Source organism: Gastrolobium bilobum, unplaced genomic scaffold (genome assembly GCF_033153095.1).
Source record: "Gastrolobium bilobum isolate Gb01-03AN ecotype WA unplaced genomic scaffold, APGP_CSIRO_Gbil_v1 utg3588, whole genome shotgun sequence".
Lineage (NCBI taxonomy): Eukaryota > Viridiplantae > Streptophyta > Magnoliopsida > Fabales > Fabaceae > Gastrolobium > Gastrolobium bilobum.
Window position 1 is genome coordinate 218,452 of NW_026899729.1, and position 15,564 is coordinate 234,015.

At 39.8% G+C, this 15,564-nt stretch overlaps 1 protein-coding gene and 1 long non-coding RNA gene across 3 annotated transcripts; both read right to left on the bottom strand.

The window, feature by feature from the left end:
* Positions 1-324: 324 nt before the first annotated feature.
* LOC133293032 (protein MULTIPOLAR SPINDLE 1) lies at positions 325-14,981 on the bottom strand. The gene is made up of 10 exons (XM_061491547.1): positions 14,841-14,981; positions 14,701-14,758; positions 14,474-14,620; positions 14,324-14,389; positions 14,028-14,107; positions 13,807-13,861; positions 1,366-1,479; positions 1,000-1,192; positions 793-863; positions 325-544 (listed from the first exon to the last, which is right to left on the bottom strand). Exons 1-10 carry the CDS (start codon positions 14,979-14,981, stop codon positions 360-362), a joined length of 1,110 nt encoding a protein of 369 aa, XP_061347531.1. The 3' UTR covers positions 325-359.
* On the bottom strand, positions 3,888-5,301 carry LOC133292966 (uncharacterized). 2 transcript variants are annotated; one of them, XR_009748998.1, is made up of 4 exons: positions 5,135-5,301; positions 4,761-4,837; positions 4,595-4,661; positions 3,888-4,163 (listed from the first exon to the last, which is right to left on the bottom strand). It is a non-coding gene; the product is annotated as an uncharacterized LOC133292966 (long non-coding RNA). The 2 variants fall into 2 exon arrangements; XR_009748997.1 differs by having other exon boundaries at positions 3,888-4,661.
* Positions 14,982-15,564: the final 583 nt, after the last annotated feature.

Genomic DNA, 15,564 nt, shown 5'->3' on the forward strand with positions numbered 1-15,564 from the left:
TGGAAAATGAAGAAACTCTGCAACCATCCCTTTTTTAAAGTTTTACCATATGACCGAGAGTAGAGGGAAAATAATGAGCAATTGATATTGATATTGATACTGATCAATAGTGAAGGCGTCAAATCAGAAAGTACACTTCAACATTTTGGTGCGACTGCATCCTATCCTAACCTCAATAGTTCCGCAAGCAACGTAAACTAATATAAGAATCTATGTACAAGTGCAAATCCATGCAGTAATGCACGCCTATCTTACTCAAGGACCATTAACAGGCACTACACTCTTTTTTCATTTTAATCTATAGCAATTTTTCCTATATGGGCGATAAATCGGCATATTACTTACAATTGAATCAATGTTTAGCTAAACAGGCTATTAAAAATATCCGGTTCAAGCTTCTGAAGCGATGAGACTCCAGCAACTTGTTTTGCCAATTCACCTGTGACTCGTTCCATATAGAGCGCATACAGTCCATTTCTGCTTTCCAGGAGTTCTAATGCTTTTCTTGCCTGGATAACTGATGTCACCCAATCTTCAAAGATCACTGTAATATCATGGTTAGTTGGTTACCACTTAAAATTGGTTAACATGAATATTTGGTTGGTAAGATAGAAATTGAAGGAGAATTATAAAAAAAACGTAATATAATAGTTAAGAAATTAAAAAGTTGGTTGTGACAGAGTCTTTTATTTGTTGTGGATCATAGAAATCAAGGCTCGAGATAACAGGGAATTGCTTTTGAGGAAGAACATATGTAGAAAAATAAACACAGGCAAAAAGTATGAAGCATACTGTTATCAAAATCTTCAGCTTTTGACCACTCTAATAAGTGATCTGACACCAAGAACTCGATAAGCTGGATCCTGACATCCACAAATGAAAATCAGATAAATGTTATGTCTTTAAAAACACTATTCCTTTTGGAAAACCTGTATTGAGCTATTCGTTATGATTTATGATTCTGGAGATTATGCTAATATGCATTTGCAAATAACTTACATTATGAACATACATTCATGCATGTCGGGAAAGGCATCATCAAAAGGATCAGAGAAAAGCAAACGTTCTGCCAGCACCAAAATTCTTTGACAAACTGAAAGTATTGCTCTCTGACCAATATAGGGCTCGCTTCCAAGTTTACGGATCAAATGCTGAATACAATATTGTGCATTGCTGTCAGTGTGTTGAGACCCTAAAAGATACGAATTTGAGAAAGGAAACGCAACAAAAAGACCGTAAGTCAGGGTACAAAAAGAAAAGACCATAAGTCAATAATTACAATTATTAAGAATTAAACGATAGCATTTAATGGTGAAGCTTCACAAACAACATTTATTGTCATAATCAATCTCAAATTTGTGATACCATTTTCTGACAAGAGGGAGCACATCTGCCTAGTCAAGCGTGTAACCAGGCTGTTGATAATTCCTTCAACAAGTTCCAGGTTCCTTCCCATAGATAAAAGATTCTTCAATGAAACTTCAGAAAAGAAATACAAAAAACAAAGAATTATGGCTTTGGGTTACATCATATTCTGGTGATCCATAACGAAACCATAAAAATACAATTGTTAGAGCTCAAGAAGTTAAATTTGATCTTAATCGCTCATCACTCGAAGTACCAATACATGTTAGGAATGGGAAGTACGGAACCTGTAATACGTTCCTCAGCTCATCAGAAGTTTGAAGGAGAGAGTGGGAGACTGTTGTAAATATTAGGTCTTTTATTATTATTAGTATTTGTTGTATTGGGCCAAGCCCATTAGGTCAAGAATTAGGGTTTTTTGGTCTCTATAAATAGAGACCTCTTTGTATCATATTATTTCACAATTCTAAAATATATCATAATACCCTTTTTCAAGTTGGTATCAGAGCTCTCGATCCAGAGGGCTCTGCTTCCGCGCCTACGAAACCTTTCTATTCTTTTTCACGTCTCTCGCTGCCATCAGCCGCCACCGGAAATTTTTTCCGGGGACCTCTTGGACCGAGAAGACCATTGCTTCACTGTTCCTCTTTCTTTTTCTTGTCTATTACACAACCAGAAACAAACGTTCACAGAATCAACGTACAGAACCACCGTACAGAACCTGTTCATCGCGATTGTAACCTTTTTCCGGTGGATTCTTCACTCCGAACAGCCACAGAAACCATCGCGCTCGCCGGACGACCTTCGCCTGAAAAACCCAGCACCATCGGAGGTCAGACGCGCCTCCACGCGCCGCCCTTGTCTCTGCGCGTGAATCCCACGCGCCGCCAACTTCACCGGCGCGTGACAGCGCGTGACGGTGGTTCTCGGCCGCGGACCACCACGGTTCTGATCGTCTCTCCAAGCCGGTTCTGGATCTGTGCTCTCTACTTTGATCGGACATCGTTTGGTATTTTTTTCAGAATTTCTTGGCTTCTTGGAGTTTGTTCTTTCACCAATTTCTTGCCTCCGACCAGATCTGACGTTGTTTGGTATTTGTTCCGGTATTTGTTCCGGTCACTGTGTTACTGTTTCGGCCGCTGTGTTACTGTTCCGGTCAGATCTGACGTTGTTTAGTATTTGTTTGTGATTTTGTGGCTTCTTGGAGCTTCTCTTTGACCATTTGCTGTGCAGTATGGCCTCTTCTCAAAGGAGTTCTTTTTCAAAATTTTATGATGGTACCTCTTCTAGACCTAAGAGAAATGATCGATGGTGTTCTTATTGTAAAAGAACAGGTCATATCAAGGATTTATGCTTTCGCCTTTATGGAAAGCAAACTGTCTTAGAAAAGATGGCAAGGATGCGTTGTAACACCCCGTTCTAGAACCGGTTTGTTGACATCACATTATGATATTAAGCGCAGTTACAATCACATGGGTTCAATTAAAATCCGGATAAATTTTTCATTTTAAAACGTACCGAACTTATAATACCCAATTTCGTGATCATAACCATATTACCTTGCGGAAACAGATAAATTAAGCTTAACATCATGTTCATTTCCCATTTTTAAACCATTAATTTACTTCTTGTTTAGTTCAATACTTCTACTATATTGTAGGTTTCTTCATTAGCTACCTGTGGCTTCAAACCGTGCTCAAATCGGAGCACTGTAGCCCAAGTTAGGACCATTTGAAGCAACACAAGAGAGTGTTGGTCACAGGCCCCGCGCGCTTCAGCGCGCTACCGGGCGCTCAAGCGCGCGCTATCGGGCGCTAAAGCCTCCATCTGGGCGCTTAAGCGCACGGAGGCAGTAAGCATCAGGCATTCCAGTGTGGATGGGCGCTTAAGCGCGCAACAGGGCGCTCAGGCGCGCTATCCTGGGCGCTCAAGCTCCCACGGGGACGTTTTAGCGCGCAGAGACAGAAGCATCTCCTCCTTCAGTGGCGAAGGGCGCTTAAGCGCGGACCAGGGCGCTCAAGCGCGCAACCCTGGGCGCTTAAGCCCCACCCTGGGCGCTAAAACACGAGGGGGCAGTAAGCCACCCAACTTTCTGCAGCAAAGGGCGCTTAAGCGCACGCCAGGGCGCTCCAGCGCGCAATCCTGGGCGCTTAAGCCCCCACTTGGGCGCTCCAGCGCGAGGAGGCAGAATGCATTTGCACTCGCAGGGGCAGCAGGGCGCTTGGGCGCGCTCCTGGGCGCTTAAGCGCGCTGCCAGGGAATTCCAATTCCCACATTTCTCAAGTCCAAACCTAGGGGGAAATGCATCCCCATTACAAACCCCAATTGTCCATGCCCCAAAACTAAATCCTAGCACTCATCCAACCTCTCCTCATGAGATTTAGCTAGAATTTGGGCAACATGACCTTTGTTTTCTCATCGTTTACCAGTTTAAACAAAAGGGTACCTAATTGATTTTCAGCCCAACCAATTCAACAACTCAATACATAACAAGCATGCATATATTGAATTTCAAGTAGGCATCATTTACATTACATATCCTTTACAAATCATAGAACTTAGCTTACAAAACACTATGATCATTCCCTTGGCTCCCATCAACAAAAGGTGTAACCAAAGGCATGAGCATAGGCTAAGTTCATCCAATGAATCAAGATATACAAATGACCATGGGCTTTCAAAATAAAATCCTATACATGTCAACTACAAAAGGCATGCATAAACTCAAAGAAATGCCATATTTCATGCATAATCCAGATATGGCCACTTGCCACCAGAGGCTCCTGCAGCATCCTTACCTGAAAGGGGGTCCCCACAACACGGGGTGAGATATACGAATATATCCAGTAAACCAGGGGTCCTTGGAGCATCTCTCCACCCCACAGTTCCATATCAGTGTAATAGCAATAACAATAATAATGCAGTAAATACATATCTATGCAAAGTGCAATACATCTCCAGGAGAAATCCCTCGAGCTCTCAAGCTGTCCTAAGGAAACTCAGATGCAAATAGTCCTACTGGCCAGCTAACTACCAAGTATGATTTACGCATCGTCATGCAACATACCAACATAGGGAAACACCATCCTATGCCACACCAAATGCATACACATACGTATAACAAAGCATTACACTATTTTATTGCATTTATATACACAATCACAACCTCTACCCTTTCAGGGCTTGGTAGAACAGTCAAGGGAATTACACCCAAGGTCCGAAGGCTTACCTCAATGCTTCAGTCAACCTTTGTTCTTCACCAACAGTTTCAGCAATCAACTTTTACAAACATACACCTACACATGGTGTAATGCAATCAACACATTGCATCCAAGAGTATTTCACAATCAACCATCAATTACTCAATTCAAAGCACAACACAAGTATGAGCTTACCAATTCCAATGAGCTATTCAAGCTCCATAGCTTGCTCCAATGGTTGATCACTCACGGTTGGTCCAAATGTCTCAATCCTAGACATCACAAGGATCCAATCAATCATTCAACTAACTAATTGTTCAACATGCTAGAATACTAACCAATCCAAGCATGAATTTCCTAATATTATGAACAATTATCAAATGACTATCTAGGCTCATTTCCACCGATTAAATGACATTCCTAGCATTTTCCATAACATGCTCTAAGCTCCATTCTTCCTAGAACATAGCTAATTCAACTACATTTCATAAAAATCCCAATTTACTATTCACAAACCCTAACTCATGCAAATTTCAAGGAATCATGAGGTTCAAGGGTTAGAATCTTACCACCAATGGTCACACAACCAAGGATTGATGGCTCCTCAAGCTTCAATGGAGGTAGAAACTCTCAAAACCCCAATTTTCACCAAAGGGCCGAATTTTTGAGAGGTAATATCTCTCTCCACAATGCTCCCCACTCAAAACAAAGCTAGGATTATGAAAGAGGGCGAGATTCTAAGCGATTTAGGCTTTTGAATCACCCAAAACCGTTGGGATTTGCTCCCTCCTCTCTCTCTTTCTCTCTCTCTCCCTTTTCTCCCTTCTCCTTCTTCTTCCTTTCTTCTCTGTTTCTGTCGACGGGAAAGTGGGGGTTTGGGGTTCATCTTTTGGCTTTTAGTCACTTAACATTGGTTAAGTGGCTTTAAGCGGGTATTGGTTCATCTATCTATTCAACTCCAATAATTACCAAACTTTACCCAAAAGTCTGGAATATTATTCTAGGAATATTACTATTTTTATTTTTTATATTTTGGGTACTTTTGCCAGTACCCATTTATACCCCTTAATTTTCACTGAGTACACTTTTTAAGTCCAAAGTGACTCAGATTCATTTAATTAAGCCTTATACTTAATTTCACTCACTAAAACATGTTTAATTAATTAATTACACTTGATTTACTAATTAATTAAGATGGGCTATTATATGCGTGGTCAAGCGCATTTTACTTCTTCTGAAATAACCCCTGCACCTAATGAGACCCAATCTGCATTTCGTCCAGATGAGTTGGAACGACTCCGAACCATTCTTGATTATCTGAGTAAGCCATCTGATACTAGTGCTTTGGCTATGACTGGTATGAGCTCCAAAACTCATTCTTTCATTTCTTCATGTAATGATTTTAAACATTCTTGGGTTGTTGATTCTGGTGCTACTGATCATATGGCTTGTTGTGCTGACTCCTTTATTTCTTATCATCCTACCATTGGAACTCATACAATATCCATAGCTGATGGCTCACATACATCAGTTGCGGGTTCTGGTGACATAAACTTACAGCAGTCCTTACATCTTAAGGATGTTCTTCATGTTCCTAAACTCTCCACGAATCTTCTTTCTATTCACAAAATTACAAAAGATTTGAATTGTACTGTAACCTTCTTCCCTACCCATTGTGTTTTTCAGGATCTTGCCACAGGGAAGACGATTGGTAGTGCTAAAGAGCAAGGTGGGCTGTACTATCTGGTGTCACAATCTCCCGCAAATAAAGTAATAGATCACACATTCATGTCTCATGGTCAATCAACTGCTGATTCTTTAATTTGGCTGCATCATAAGCGTTTAGGTCATCCTCCATTTAGTTTACTCAAATCTTTATTCCCGTCATTGTTTTTGTCTAAGTCTGTTGAGTTTTTTCATTGTGATGTTTGTGAATTTGCTAAGCATCATCGTGTGTCTTTTCCTTCTAGTATTACTAAGAGTGTTGAACCTTTTGATCTTATTCATTCTGATGTTTGGGGTCCTTCTAAGGTCCCTCATTCTTCTGAAAATAAATGGTTTGTTTCTTTTATTGATGATTACACTCGTGTCACTTGAGTTTACTTAATGCGTGAAAAGTCTGAGGTACCACAACTGTTCTTTCAATTTTATAAAATGATTGAGACTCAATTTTGTAAAAATATCAAAAGACTAAGGACAGATAATGGTACTGAATATGTCAATCACTCTTTTTCCCAATTTATACAAAATCAAGGTATGATTCATGAACTTACTTGTGTAGACACCCCTCAACAAAATGGGGTTGCTGAAAGGAAAAATCGTCACCTTCTTGAAGTTGCTCGTGCCTTACTGTTTCAAACACATGTACCCAAGTGCTATTGGGGAGATGTCATTCTTACTGCAGCGTTCTTGATCAATCGTCTACCCACTCGGGTTCTCGATCATGTAAGTCTTATTCACTCCATGACTTCTTTTTTTCCTTCTGTTCCAACTTTGCAAAGTCTTCCTCCTCGAGTGTTTGGGTGTGTTGTCTTTGTTCATATTCATAAACAGCATCGCAGTAAGTTTGATCCTAGGGCTCTTAAATGTGTCTTCCTTGGTTATGCTCCTGATAAGAAGGGCTACAAGTGTTATCACCCTGGAAGTCGGAAATTTTTTGTTTCTATGGATGTTACATTTCAGGAATCTGAGTCCTTTTTCCAAGGTCCTCATCTTCAGGGGGAGAATAATTCACCAGAAGACTCATCACCTTCCTTCTTTGAATCTTCAGTGTCTACTTCTTCACCTGTGTCAGTGTCTCTTCCTCTTGTTCCTGTTCCTAATGTGTCTATGTCTGATCCTCCTGTGACTGATCCTCCTATGACTGATACATCAAATACACCAGAGATACGGAAGATTGTGACACCTGAATTGGTATATCAAAGAAGGAAACAGCCCACATTGCCTCAACAGCAACCTCAATCGTCTGAACCACTGGTAAGTCCCGAATCTCATATTTCTGATCATGATGTTAATACGTCTGATGACTTACCCATTACTACTGTTTCTGATGACTTACCCATTACTACTGCTTCAGATGATTTACCCATTGCTTTAAGAAAAGGAAAAAGATCTTGTTCCAAGAAAACTTGTTCTTCCTGTCCCTCTTGTACTCAATACCCTATCTGCCATTTTGTTTCCTCTGCTAATCTTTCTGTGCAGCACAAAAGCTTTGTTTCAGCACTAGATTCTACTTCAATCCCAAAATCAGTACATGAAGCTTTGAAAGATGGGAATTGGGCTCAAGCCATGCAAGAGGAGATGAATGCGTTGGAGAAAAATAAAACATGGGAGGTTATTGATAGACCCAACGGAAAGAAAGCAGTAGGGTGCAGATGGGTTTATACCCTGAAATATAATTCTGATGGCACTCTTGAGAGATACAAGGCTCGATTAGTCGCCAAAGGTTACACTCAAACCTATGGCATTGATTATGAAGAAACCTTTGCTCCAGTTGCAAAGATGAATACAGTGAGAATCTTGTTGTCCCTTGCTGCCCATTACAATTGGGATATAAATCAATTTGATGTGAAAAATGTTTTCCTCAATGGTGAGTTAGAAGAAGAAGTCTACATGGAAATCCCGCCTGGTTTTGATTCTGTGAAGGGGGAAAATAAAGTTTGTCGATTAAAAAAGGCCTTGTATGGATTGAAACAGTCACCTCGTGCTTGGTTTGGAAGGTTTACTAAGGTTATGATGACCTTAGGATATAGACAGAGTCAAGGAGATCACACTCTTTTCTTCAAGCACTCCCAAAATGGGAAGCTTACTGTGCTCCTTGTATATGTTGATGATATTATTATCACAGGTGATGAATTTGTGGAGAGACAGATTCTGCAGACACGACTTGCCTCTGAGTTCGAAGTCAAAGACCTTGGGAAACTAAGATATTTCCTAGGGATAGAAGTAGCTCATTCAAGCAAAGGAATTTTTATCAGTCAGAGGAAATATGTTTTGGATCTTCTCAAAGAAGCAGGGAAGCTCGGGTGTAAACCCTCTAATACTCCTATTGAGCAGAATCACAAGATATGCTTTGAAGAGGAGAGTCCTCCAGTTGATAAAGGACAATATCAACGGCTAGTTGGAAAATTGATATATCTGGCCCATACTAGGCCAGACCTAGCTTATGCTGTTAGTGTTGTCAGTCAGTTTATGCACGATCCAAAGGAGAAACACATGCAGGCAGTAGAGAGAATTCTTCAGTATCTTAAAGCTACTCCTGGTAAAGGATTGTTATTCCGACGTGATGGTAATCTCTCTTTAGAAGTCTACACTGATGCTGATTATGCTGGATCCGTGACTGACCGTCGTTCTACCACTGGTTATTGCATGTTTCTTTGCGGTAACTTGGTGACATGGAGAAGTAAGAAACAAGATGTGGTTGCCAGATCAAGTGCAGAAGCTGAATTTCGAGCTATGGCTCAAGGCATTTGTGAGTTACTGTGGCTGAAAATTGTACTTGATGATCTCAAAATAAAATGTGAGGGACCTATGAAGCTGCTATGTGATAATAAGTCCGCTATTTGTATAGCTCATAATCCAGTTCAACATGATCGGACTAAACATATTGAGGTCGACCGCCATTTCATCAAAGAGAAACTTGATAGCGGGTTGATTACCACTCCATACATTCCTACTGGGCGTCAATTAGCTGATCTATTGACAAAGGGACTTCCTTCAGATAGATTTCAAGAACTTACTAGCAAGCTGGGAATGATAAATATCTATTCCTCAGCTTGAGGGGGAGTGTTGTAAATATTAGGTCTTTTATTATTATTAGTATTTGTTGTATTGGGCCAAGCCCATTAGGTCAAGAATTAGGGTTTTTTGGTCTCTATAAATAGAGACCTCTTTGTATCATATTATTTCACAATTCTAAAATATATCATAATACCCTTTTTCAAGTGAGACTAACCATGGGCTTGTGTGTTTACAACTTAAATCGTTGTGCAGTACAGTTGGAATGATATTATCTGGCTCATAAGCCCACAGCCAAAATTCATTAAATAACTGACCCGCGTTAGCAGCACAGTCGGTAGGAGCTACAGACATATAGCGAGAGCAATGCGGCTCGATCCTCACAAATGTTCTCTATTGTAACATCCCGAGCGCTGACGAGGGCGGGGAGTGATCGCCGGTGCAAAGAGGCACGGATAAGGAGCGGCTCTTGACAGGCTTCCAGCGTGGGGTTACATGCATGAATGAATAGAATCGACACCCGAAAGAGAGGGATTCCAAAGGCTGTGCAGGTATGAGACTGCACAGTTTGGGATAGCTTATAAGAATTAATTAGTACTATCTATGCTAACAAGATGCATCTGCTTTTCGGTAACCCAGAACGGAAGAACTCCATAGTTAAGCGTGCTTGACTTGGAGCAATTCTGGGATGGGTGACCTCTTGGGAAGTTTTCTCAGGAAGTGTACGAGTGAGGAAAAAGCACACTGAAAAGTCTAGTGTTAGTATGTGGGGATAGTCGTTGATTCTTGAAGCGGTCAGGCGTTACAAGTGGTATCAGAGCAGGGCCTCTCATCCAGTACGATGTGGTTCGAGGACGAACCAGGCGGAAGCTGGTGGGCATGTAACATCCCGAGCGCTGACGAGGGCGGGGAGTGATCACCGGTGCAAAGAGGCACGGACAAGGAGCGGCTCTTGACAGGCTTCCAGCGTGGGGTTACATGCATGAATGAATCGAATCACCCGAAAGAGAGGGATTCCAAAGGTTGTGCACGTATGAGACTGCACAGTTTGGGATAGCTTATAAGAATTAATTAGTACTACCTATGCTAACAAGATGCATCTACTTTTCGGTAGCCCAGAACGGAAGAACTTCATAGTTAAGCGTGCTTGACTTGGAGCAATTCTGGGATGGGTGACCTCCTGGGAAGTTTTCTCAGGAGGTGTGCGAGTGAGAAAAAAGCACACCGAAAAGTCTCGTGTTAGTATGTGGGGATAGTCATTGATTCTTGAAGCGGCCGGGCTATAATACCCCAAACTTAAGTATTTAATTAATTAATTTTAATTAAGTAATTAAGCCTGTATTAGTGAGTAAAATTAAGTATAAGACTTAATTAAACGAATTGGAGTCACTTTGGAGGTAAAAAATGTACTCAGTGAAAGTTAAGGGGTATAAATGGGTACTGAAAAAAGTGTCCAAAATATAAAAATAAAAATATTAATATTCCTAGAATAATATTCCAGACTTTTGGGTAAAGTTTGGTAATTAATGGAGTTGAATAGATAGATGAACCAATACCCACATAAGTCACTTAACTAAGTTAAGTGACTTAAAAGCCAAAAAGAACCCCTACCCCATTCATTCCCCACGACACCCTGCACCAGGGAAGAAGAAAAGAAAGAAAAAGAGAGAGAAGGGAGGAAGAGGGTGAGAGGGCGATTCTCCACCGATCGGAATGATTCCAAAGCCTAGACCACTCAAAATCTTCCCCTCTTCCATAATCCTAGTTTAGTTTTGAGTGGGGGTTATTGTGGAGAGAGATATTCTCCTTCAAAAATTCGAACCCTAGGTGAAATTGAGGAGATTGATGGCTCCTACCTCCATGGGAGCTTGGGAGGCTTCTATTGCATGGTTGTGTGACCTATTGTGGTAAGTTTCCACTTCTCCAACTTTGTATTCATGGAAGTTTCTTGAGGTTGATGATGATGAATAGTGTATTTTGGGGTTTTATGAGTTTGAGTGTGATGGAGGCTTGGTGTCTTTGAAAATGTTGTTAGTGATGATAAATAAACGGTGAAAATGAGTTTAGATTGTCATTTGAGTAAATTATGCTTGAGATTAAGGATGCTCTTAAATGTTAAGATATTATTAGCATCAATTGATTGTATTCCTTGTGTTGATAGGATTGAGGCAAGAAGACCAAGTAGAGTGACCAACCTTTGTGGTTGTGTGCAATTGAGGAAAGCTCAAGAGCAAGGTAAACTTTTGGACCTTGGGGTTGATCCCATTGAGTGTTCCACCATACTCCATGGAGGAGAAATGGTTTATGAGATGAGATATGTAATTATGATTGTAATTGTATGCTCATGCATTGATTCATGCATTGATACATGTTATGATTGATTGATGATTATTGGTTGATGTTTGATTGTTTAAGAGTAATTGAGGAATGGTTATAGAAGTAGCAATAATGAATGAGGTAATGGTTGAGGATTGTGATTGAGGTTATGAGTGATAGTATTATGATGAGGATGATTGGTAGGAACTTCCCTCGGAAACAGCCCTATGTGGATCTCCATGTGGTTAGAGCCTAAGAGGAACAGCCCTATGTGGATCCCTCTTGGAGGTTCCTAGATAGAGGAAAGGACTTCCCTTGGAAACAGCCCTATGTGGATCTCCATGTGGTAAGAGCCTAAGAGAAACAGCCCTTAGTGGATCTCTCTTGGAAGTCCATGTGATGCTTGCTGATAAGAATGTGTTAAGCTATTATGATTATGTGTACATCGAAAGTGAACCTTAGGGTGGAGTGATCTCCAAGGACCTCTGGTTTACTGTGATATATTCGTATATCTCACCCCGTGTTGTGGGGCATCATTTCAGGTACTGATAGATGTGAGGTTGATCGAGGCAAGAAGCATGAGTAGATTGTACCTGATAGCTGGACATGTTGAGTTGCATGCCATTTAGCATTGCTATATGTATATTTTGATGCCACATGATGTATTTTGGAGGACTTAGTGCATGATCATTGTAGTAGTAATGGGTATCTGATACATGGTTACTCGCTTTGATCATGTTCCTTTTGTAGCTAAGTCCTTTGGCATGTATATGAGATTTGTAATTAAGACATGATGTAATATTGTAAGTAATGAAGATATTTGTGTATGATGCTTACTGTAAGTTAAATGCATGAATGTATTTTATGTATTGGATTGTTGAGCTGGAAATCATATTAGGTAACTAGTTCTAAATTGGGTATTGTTGAGAAAACAAAGGTTATGCTGCCCAAATTTTAGTACAAGCCATGAGGAAAAGGGCATGCATGTCCCTTTAGATGTGTTTGTATTATGCAAGAACTAAGAACCATTTATGGAGAGGAATTTATATGATAGATTTGGACCGTGGTGTATGTATGAAAGTTGTAGATATTTTTCTTAGCTTTCCATAGAGACCAATGTTGTGTAAATTGGACAAGTACAACTCTAGTTACAGGTAAAATACTAAGAATTGGTGAAACCTTCAGGACTTTGGCGCACCTGGCGCCAAACTTGGCGCACCGCGCGCCATTATGCTTGGAAGCTTCTGTTTCGCGGCACAAATCGCGCCGGGATTACCAGCTGGCGCACCTGGCGCCAACCTTGGCGCCTCCTCCAGCGCCATTTCGATCGGGAGCTTCTGTTTCTTTGGCGCCCGCCGCGCCACATCTGGCGCCGGTCGCGCCGGGATCAGCAGGATTCACGCGCTTGTTTCGTAGAAAACCCATAACTTGGGCTACAGTGCTCCGATTTGAGCGCGATTTGAACCCACGCGTAGCTAACGAAGAGATCTACAATATAGTAGAAGTTGTGAAATAAATAAGAAGTAAATTAATGGTTTAAAAATGGAATGAGAACATGATGTTAAGCTTGGCTTATCTGATTCCGCAAGGTAATATGGTTATGATCACGCAATTGGGTATTATAAGTTCGGTATGTTTTAAAAAAAGAAAAATTTATCCGGATTTTTAATTGAGCCAATGTGATTGTAACTGCGCTTAATATCATAATGCGATGTTAACAAACCGGTTCTAGAACGGGATGTTACACGGGCGTTACATCTATCCCAATTTTCCTTTCCCTATCCCCCACCTTCTCTCTGCCCCGTTCCCCTTCACCAGTCCCACATGGTGGGTCCTAGGCCTTACTCAAAAATAAAAAATAAAAACTTATCCAGTTCAAGTACTCAAAAATAATATCTACAACCAAAGGATCAATTGTCACGAGGTTATTTCAACTTAATTAGTGGTCTGAGTTCGATAGGCAGATTGATACATGAATAGATGGAGAAATCTAAAAAAGTACCTTGAGGCAAAGGTATGGATGGAATAAAGTCTTTGCTAATTAAGAATTGACTGTGAATCCAAAAGTTCTAGTTTCACGGAATTTTAAGGATAAAAAAGCAGAACACGATTGACAGATATATGATTTCAATTATTTAATTAAAAAATAGTAGGAAAATTCCCTCAATTAATGAAAAGAGCAGAATACCCAAAATAAAGTCTACAGCTTGATGTGCCAGGTTTGCAAACTTCGAATCATCCACCTGCAAAATACAGTGAATTCGCCACATGCATAGCAAGTCAAAAAAAATATTACATTCTTTGTAATAACACCAATATTTCTACGAACTCTACCACGAACTGCATTATTTATATATTAAATGTTCTTTTTTTTTTTATATCCAAAAAAAAATAGTGAAGCACCTTGACAGGTGACACAGAATCACACAGCTCCACAAGAAAATCAACAGACGCCCTAAGCTGCTCTGTTTCATCCTCCTCAATTAAACCTGCGGTTATAGTTTCAAAATATAGAACAAATTTAGTGCAACTCCATTCACTTCAAAATTCCCACAGGTAGTTTAGCATGGCAAGCTAAAGCGTCATTTTGTTTTAATTGAGAAAACCATCATTCTAATTACAAATTATGAAATACATAGATAACCTCTGAGTATTACCTCGCAGTCTAATACTCGTGTATAACCACAAATGCTGTAACTATGTACCTAAAGAAAGCCGCTGGTGACTCGAAGAAGAAGAACCTACTCTTTTCCTCCTTTCCTTAAAGCGCACTATAGAAAGCGAAATTTCAACGTCAATAAAGCATTCAAGAGAAGGTGCTGAAACAAAGGTGAAAAAGACAATGATAATGAAACCTTGTCTTAAAAATCTACGGCGAAGGACGTCGTTGAATCTGCCGTGAGAGCCATTTCCATGATGCTTAGGGCTTAATTCCCCAGAGTTGTCGAAGAAATAACACTTGCAAGAAGCACTCTCTGGAAAGAGATCGCAATGCGAAGTATCTATATACAGAAACTCAGAATCAATTCGTTAATGTCCGTGAATATGGATGGATACAAAGGAGAAAGGATGGAGGTAGAACCTTGAGCTTCCTTCAGATCTTCTCTGAGCCTCAGAATCTCTTGCTTTCTTTCCTTAGCCTGTGAATCCGAACAAAAAATAACGAAGAATGGAAGGAAAAAATGCATGAGATTGAGAAGAAAACAAGGAAGAGTTTGGAACCTTTCGCTTCCAACGGAGAAGAGCGTCAGATTGCGAAGGAGAAAGCGCATTAGGATCCTTTATGTTTTTCAGAACCTTTGATCGGAGAAGCGAGATCGCTACCGCTAGCTTCAGCGATTCGTCGTTCGAACTCTCTGCCATGTGCTTCACATAAACATGAGTCCAATTGGAAAAGGCGCGAAACCTATGGGGAGGTTTATGTTAAAATGAAATTCGAAAAATAAAATAAAATAAATTCTCATACTCCTTTGCTCAAAAATAAAAAAAAAATGTGGGATATGAGTGAAAATAAATATAAAAGCACAATAGTACAAAAATATTATTTTTTACTATAATTGATAAAAGTACCGAGTACACTGTGCTCCCGAGACACCGACAAACCAGATCGAAACACATTTAAAACCTATTTGGCCTGATTTTTGTTAAAGCTAAAAATAAGTTATTATTATTTCCAAAAAAAAAAAAAAAGTTATTAAAGTCAGTTTTTGATTGTGTTATATCTTAGTAAAAGAAAAAAGAAATTAAAAGCTGAGAGCTCTAAAAATGTATTTGGTCAAACTTCTCTTTTAAAAACAAATAAAATAAAAAACAATTATATGTTGCGTGAATCGAGCCATCGATCAAAATAGTAAAAAAATAATAATTATTTTACTTCCAAATAATGTTATTATTATATATTAACTATTAATTTCTATCAATCAACAGTTATTATTTTCACAAATTA

Bases quoted from the DNA above. Each gene is read 5' to 3' on its own strand.
- LOC133293032 (XM_061491547.1), bottom strand. From the start codon at position 14,981: ATGGCAGAGAGTTCGAACGACGAATCGCTGAAGCTAGCGGTAGCGATC. The intron at 14,759-14,840 runs GTTCCAAACTCT...TCGGATTCACAG, and splicing joins TTCTCCGTTGGAAGCGAAAG to GCTAAGGAAAGAAAGCAAGA. The intron at 1,193-1,365 runs GTATCACAAATT...CGTATCTTTTAG, and splicing joins CTCCCTCTTGTCAGAAAATG to GGTCTCAACACACTGACAGC.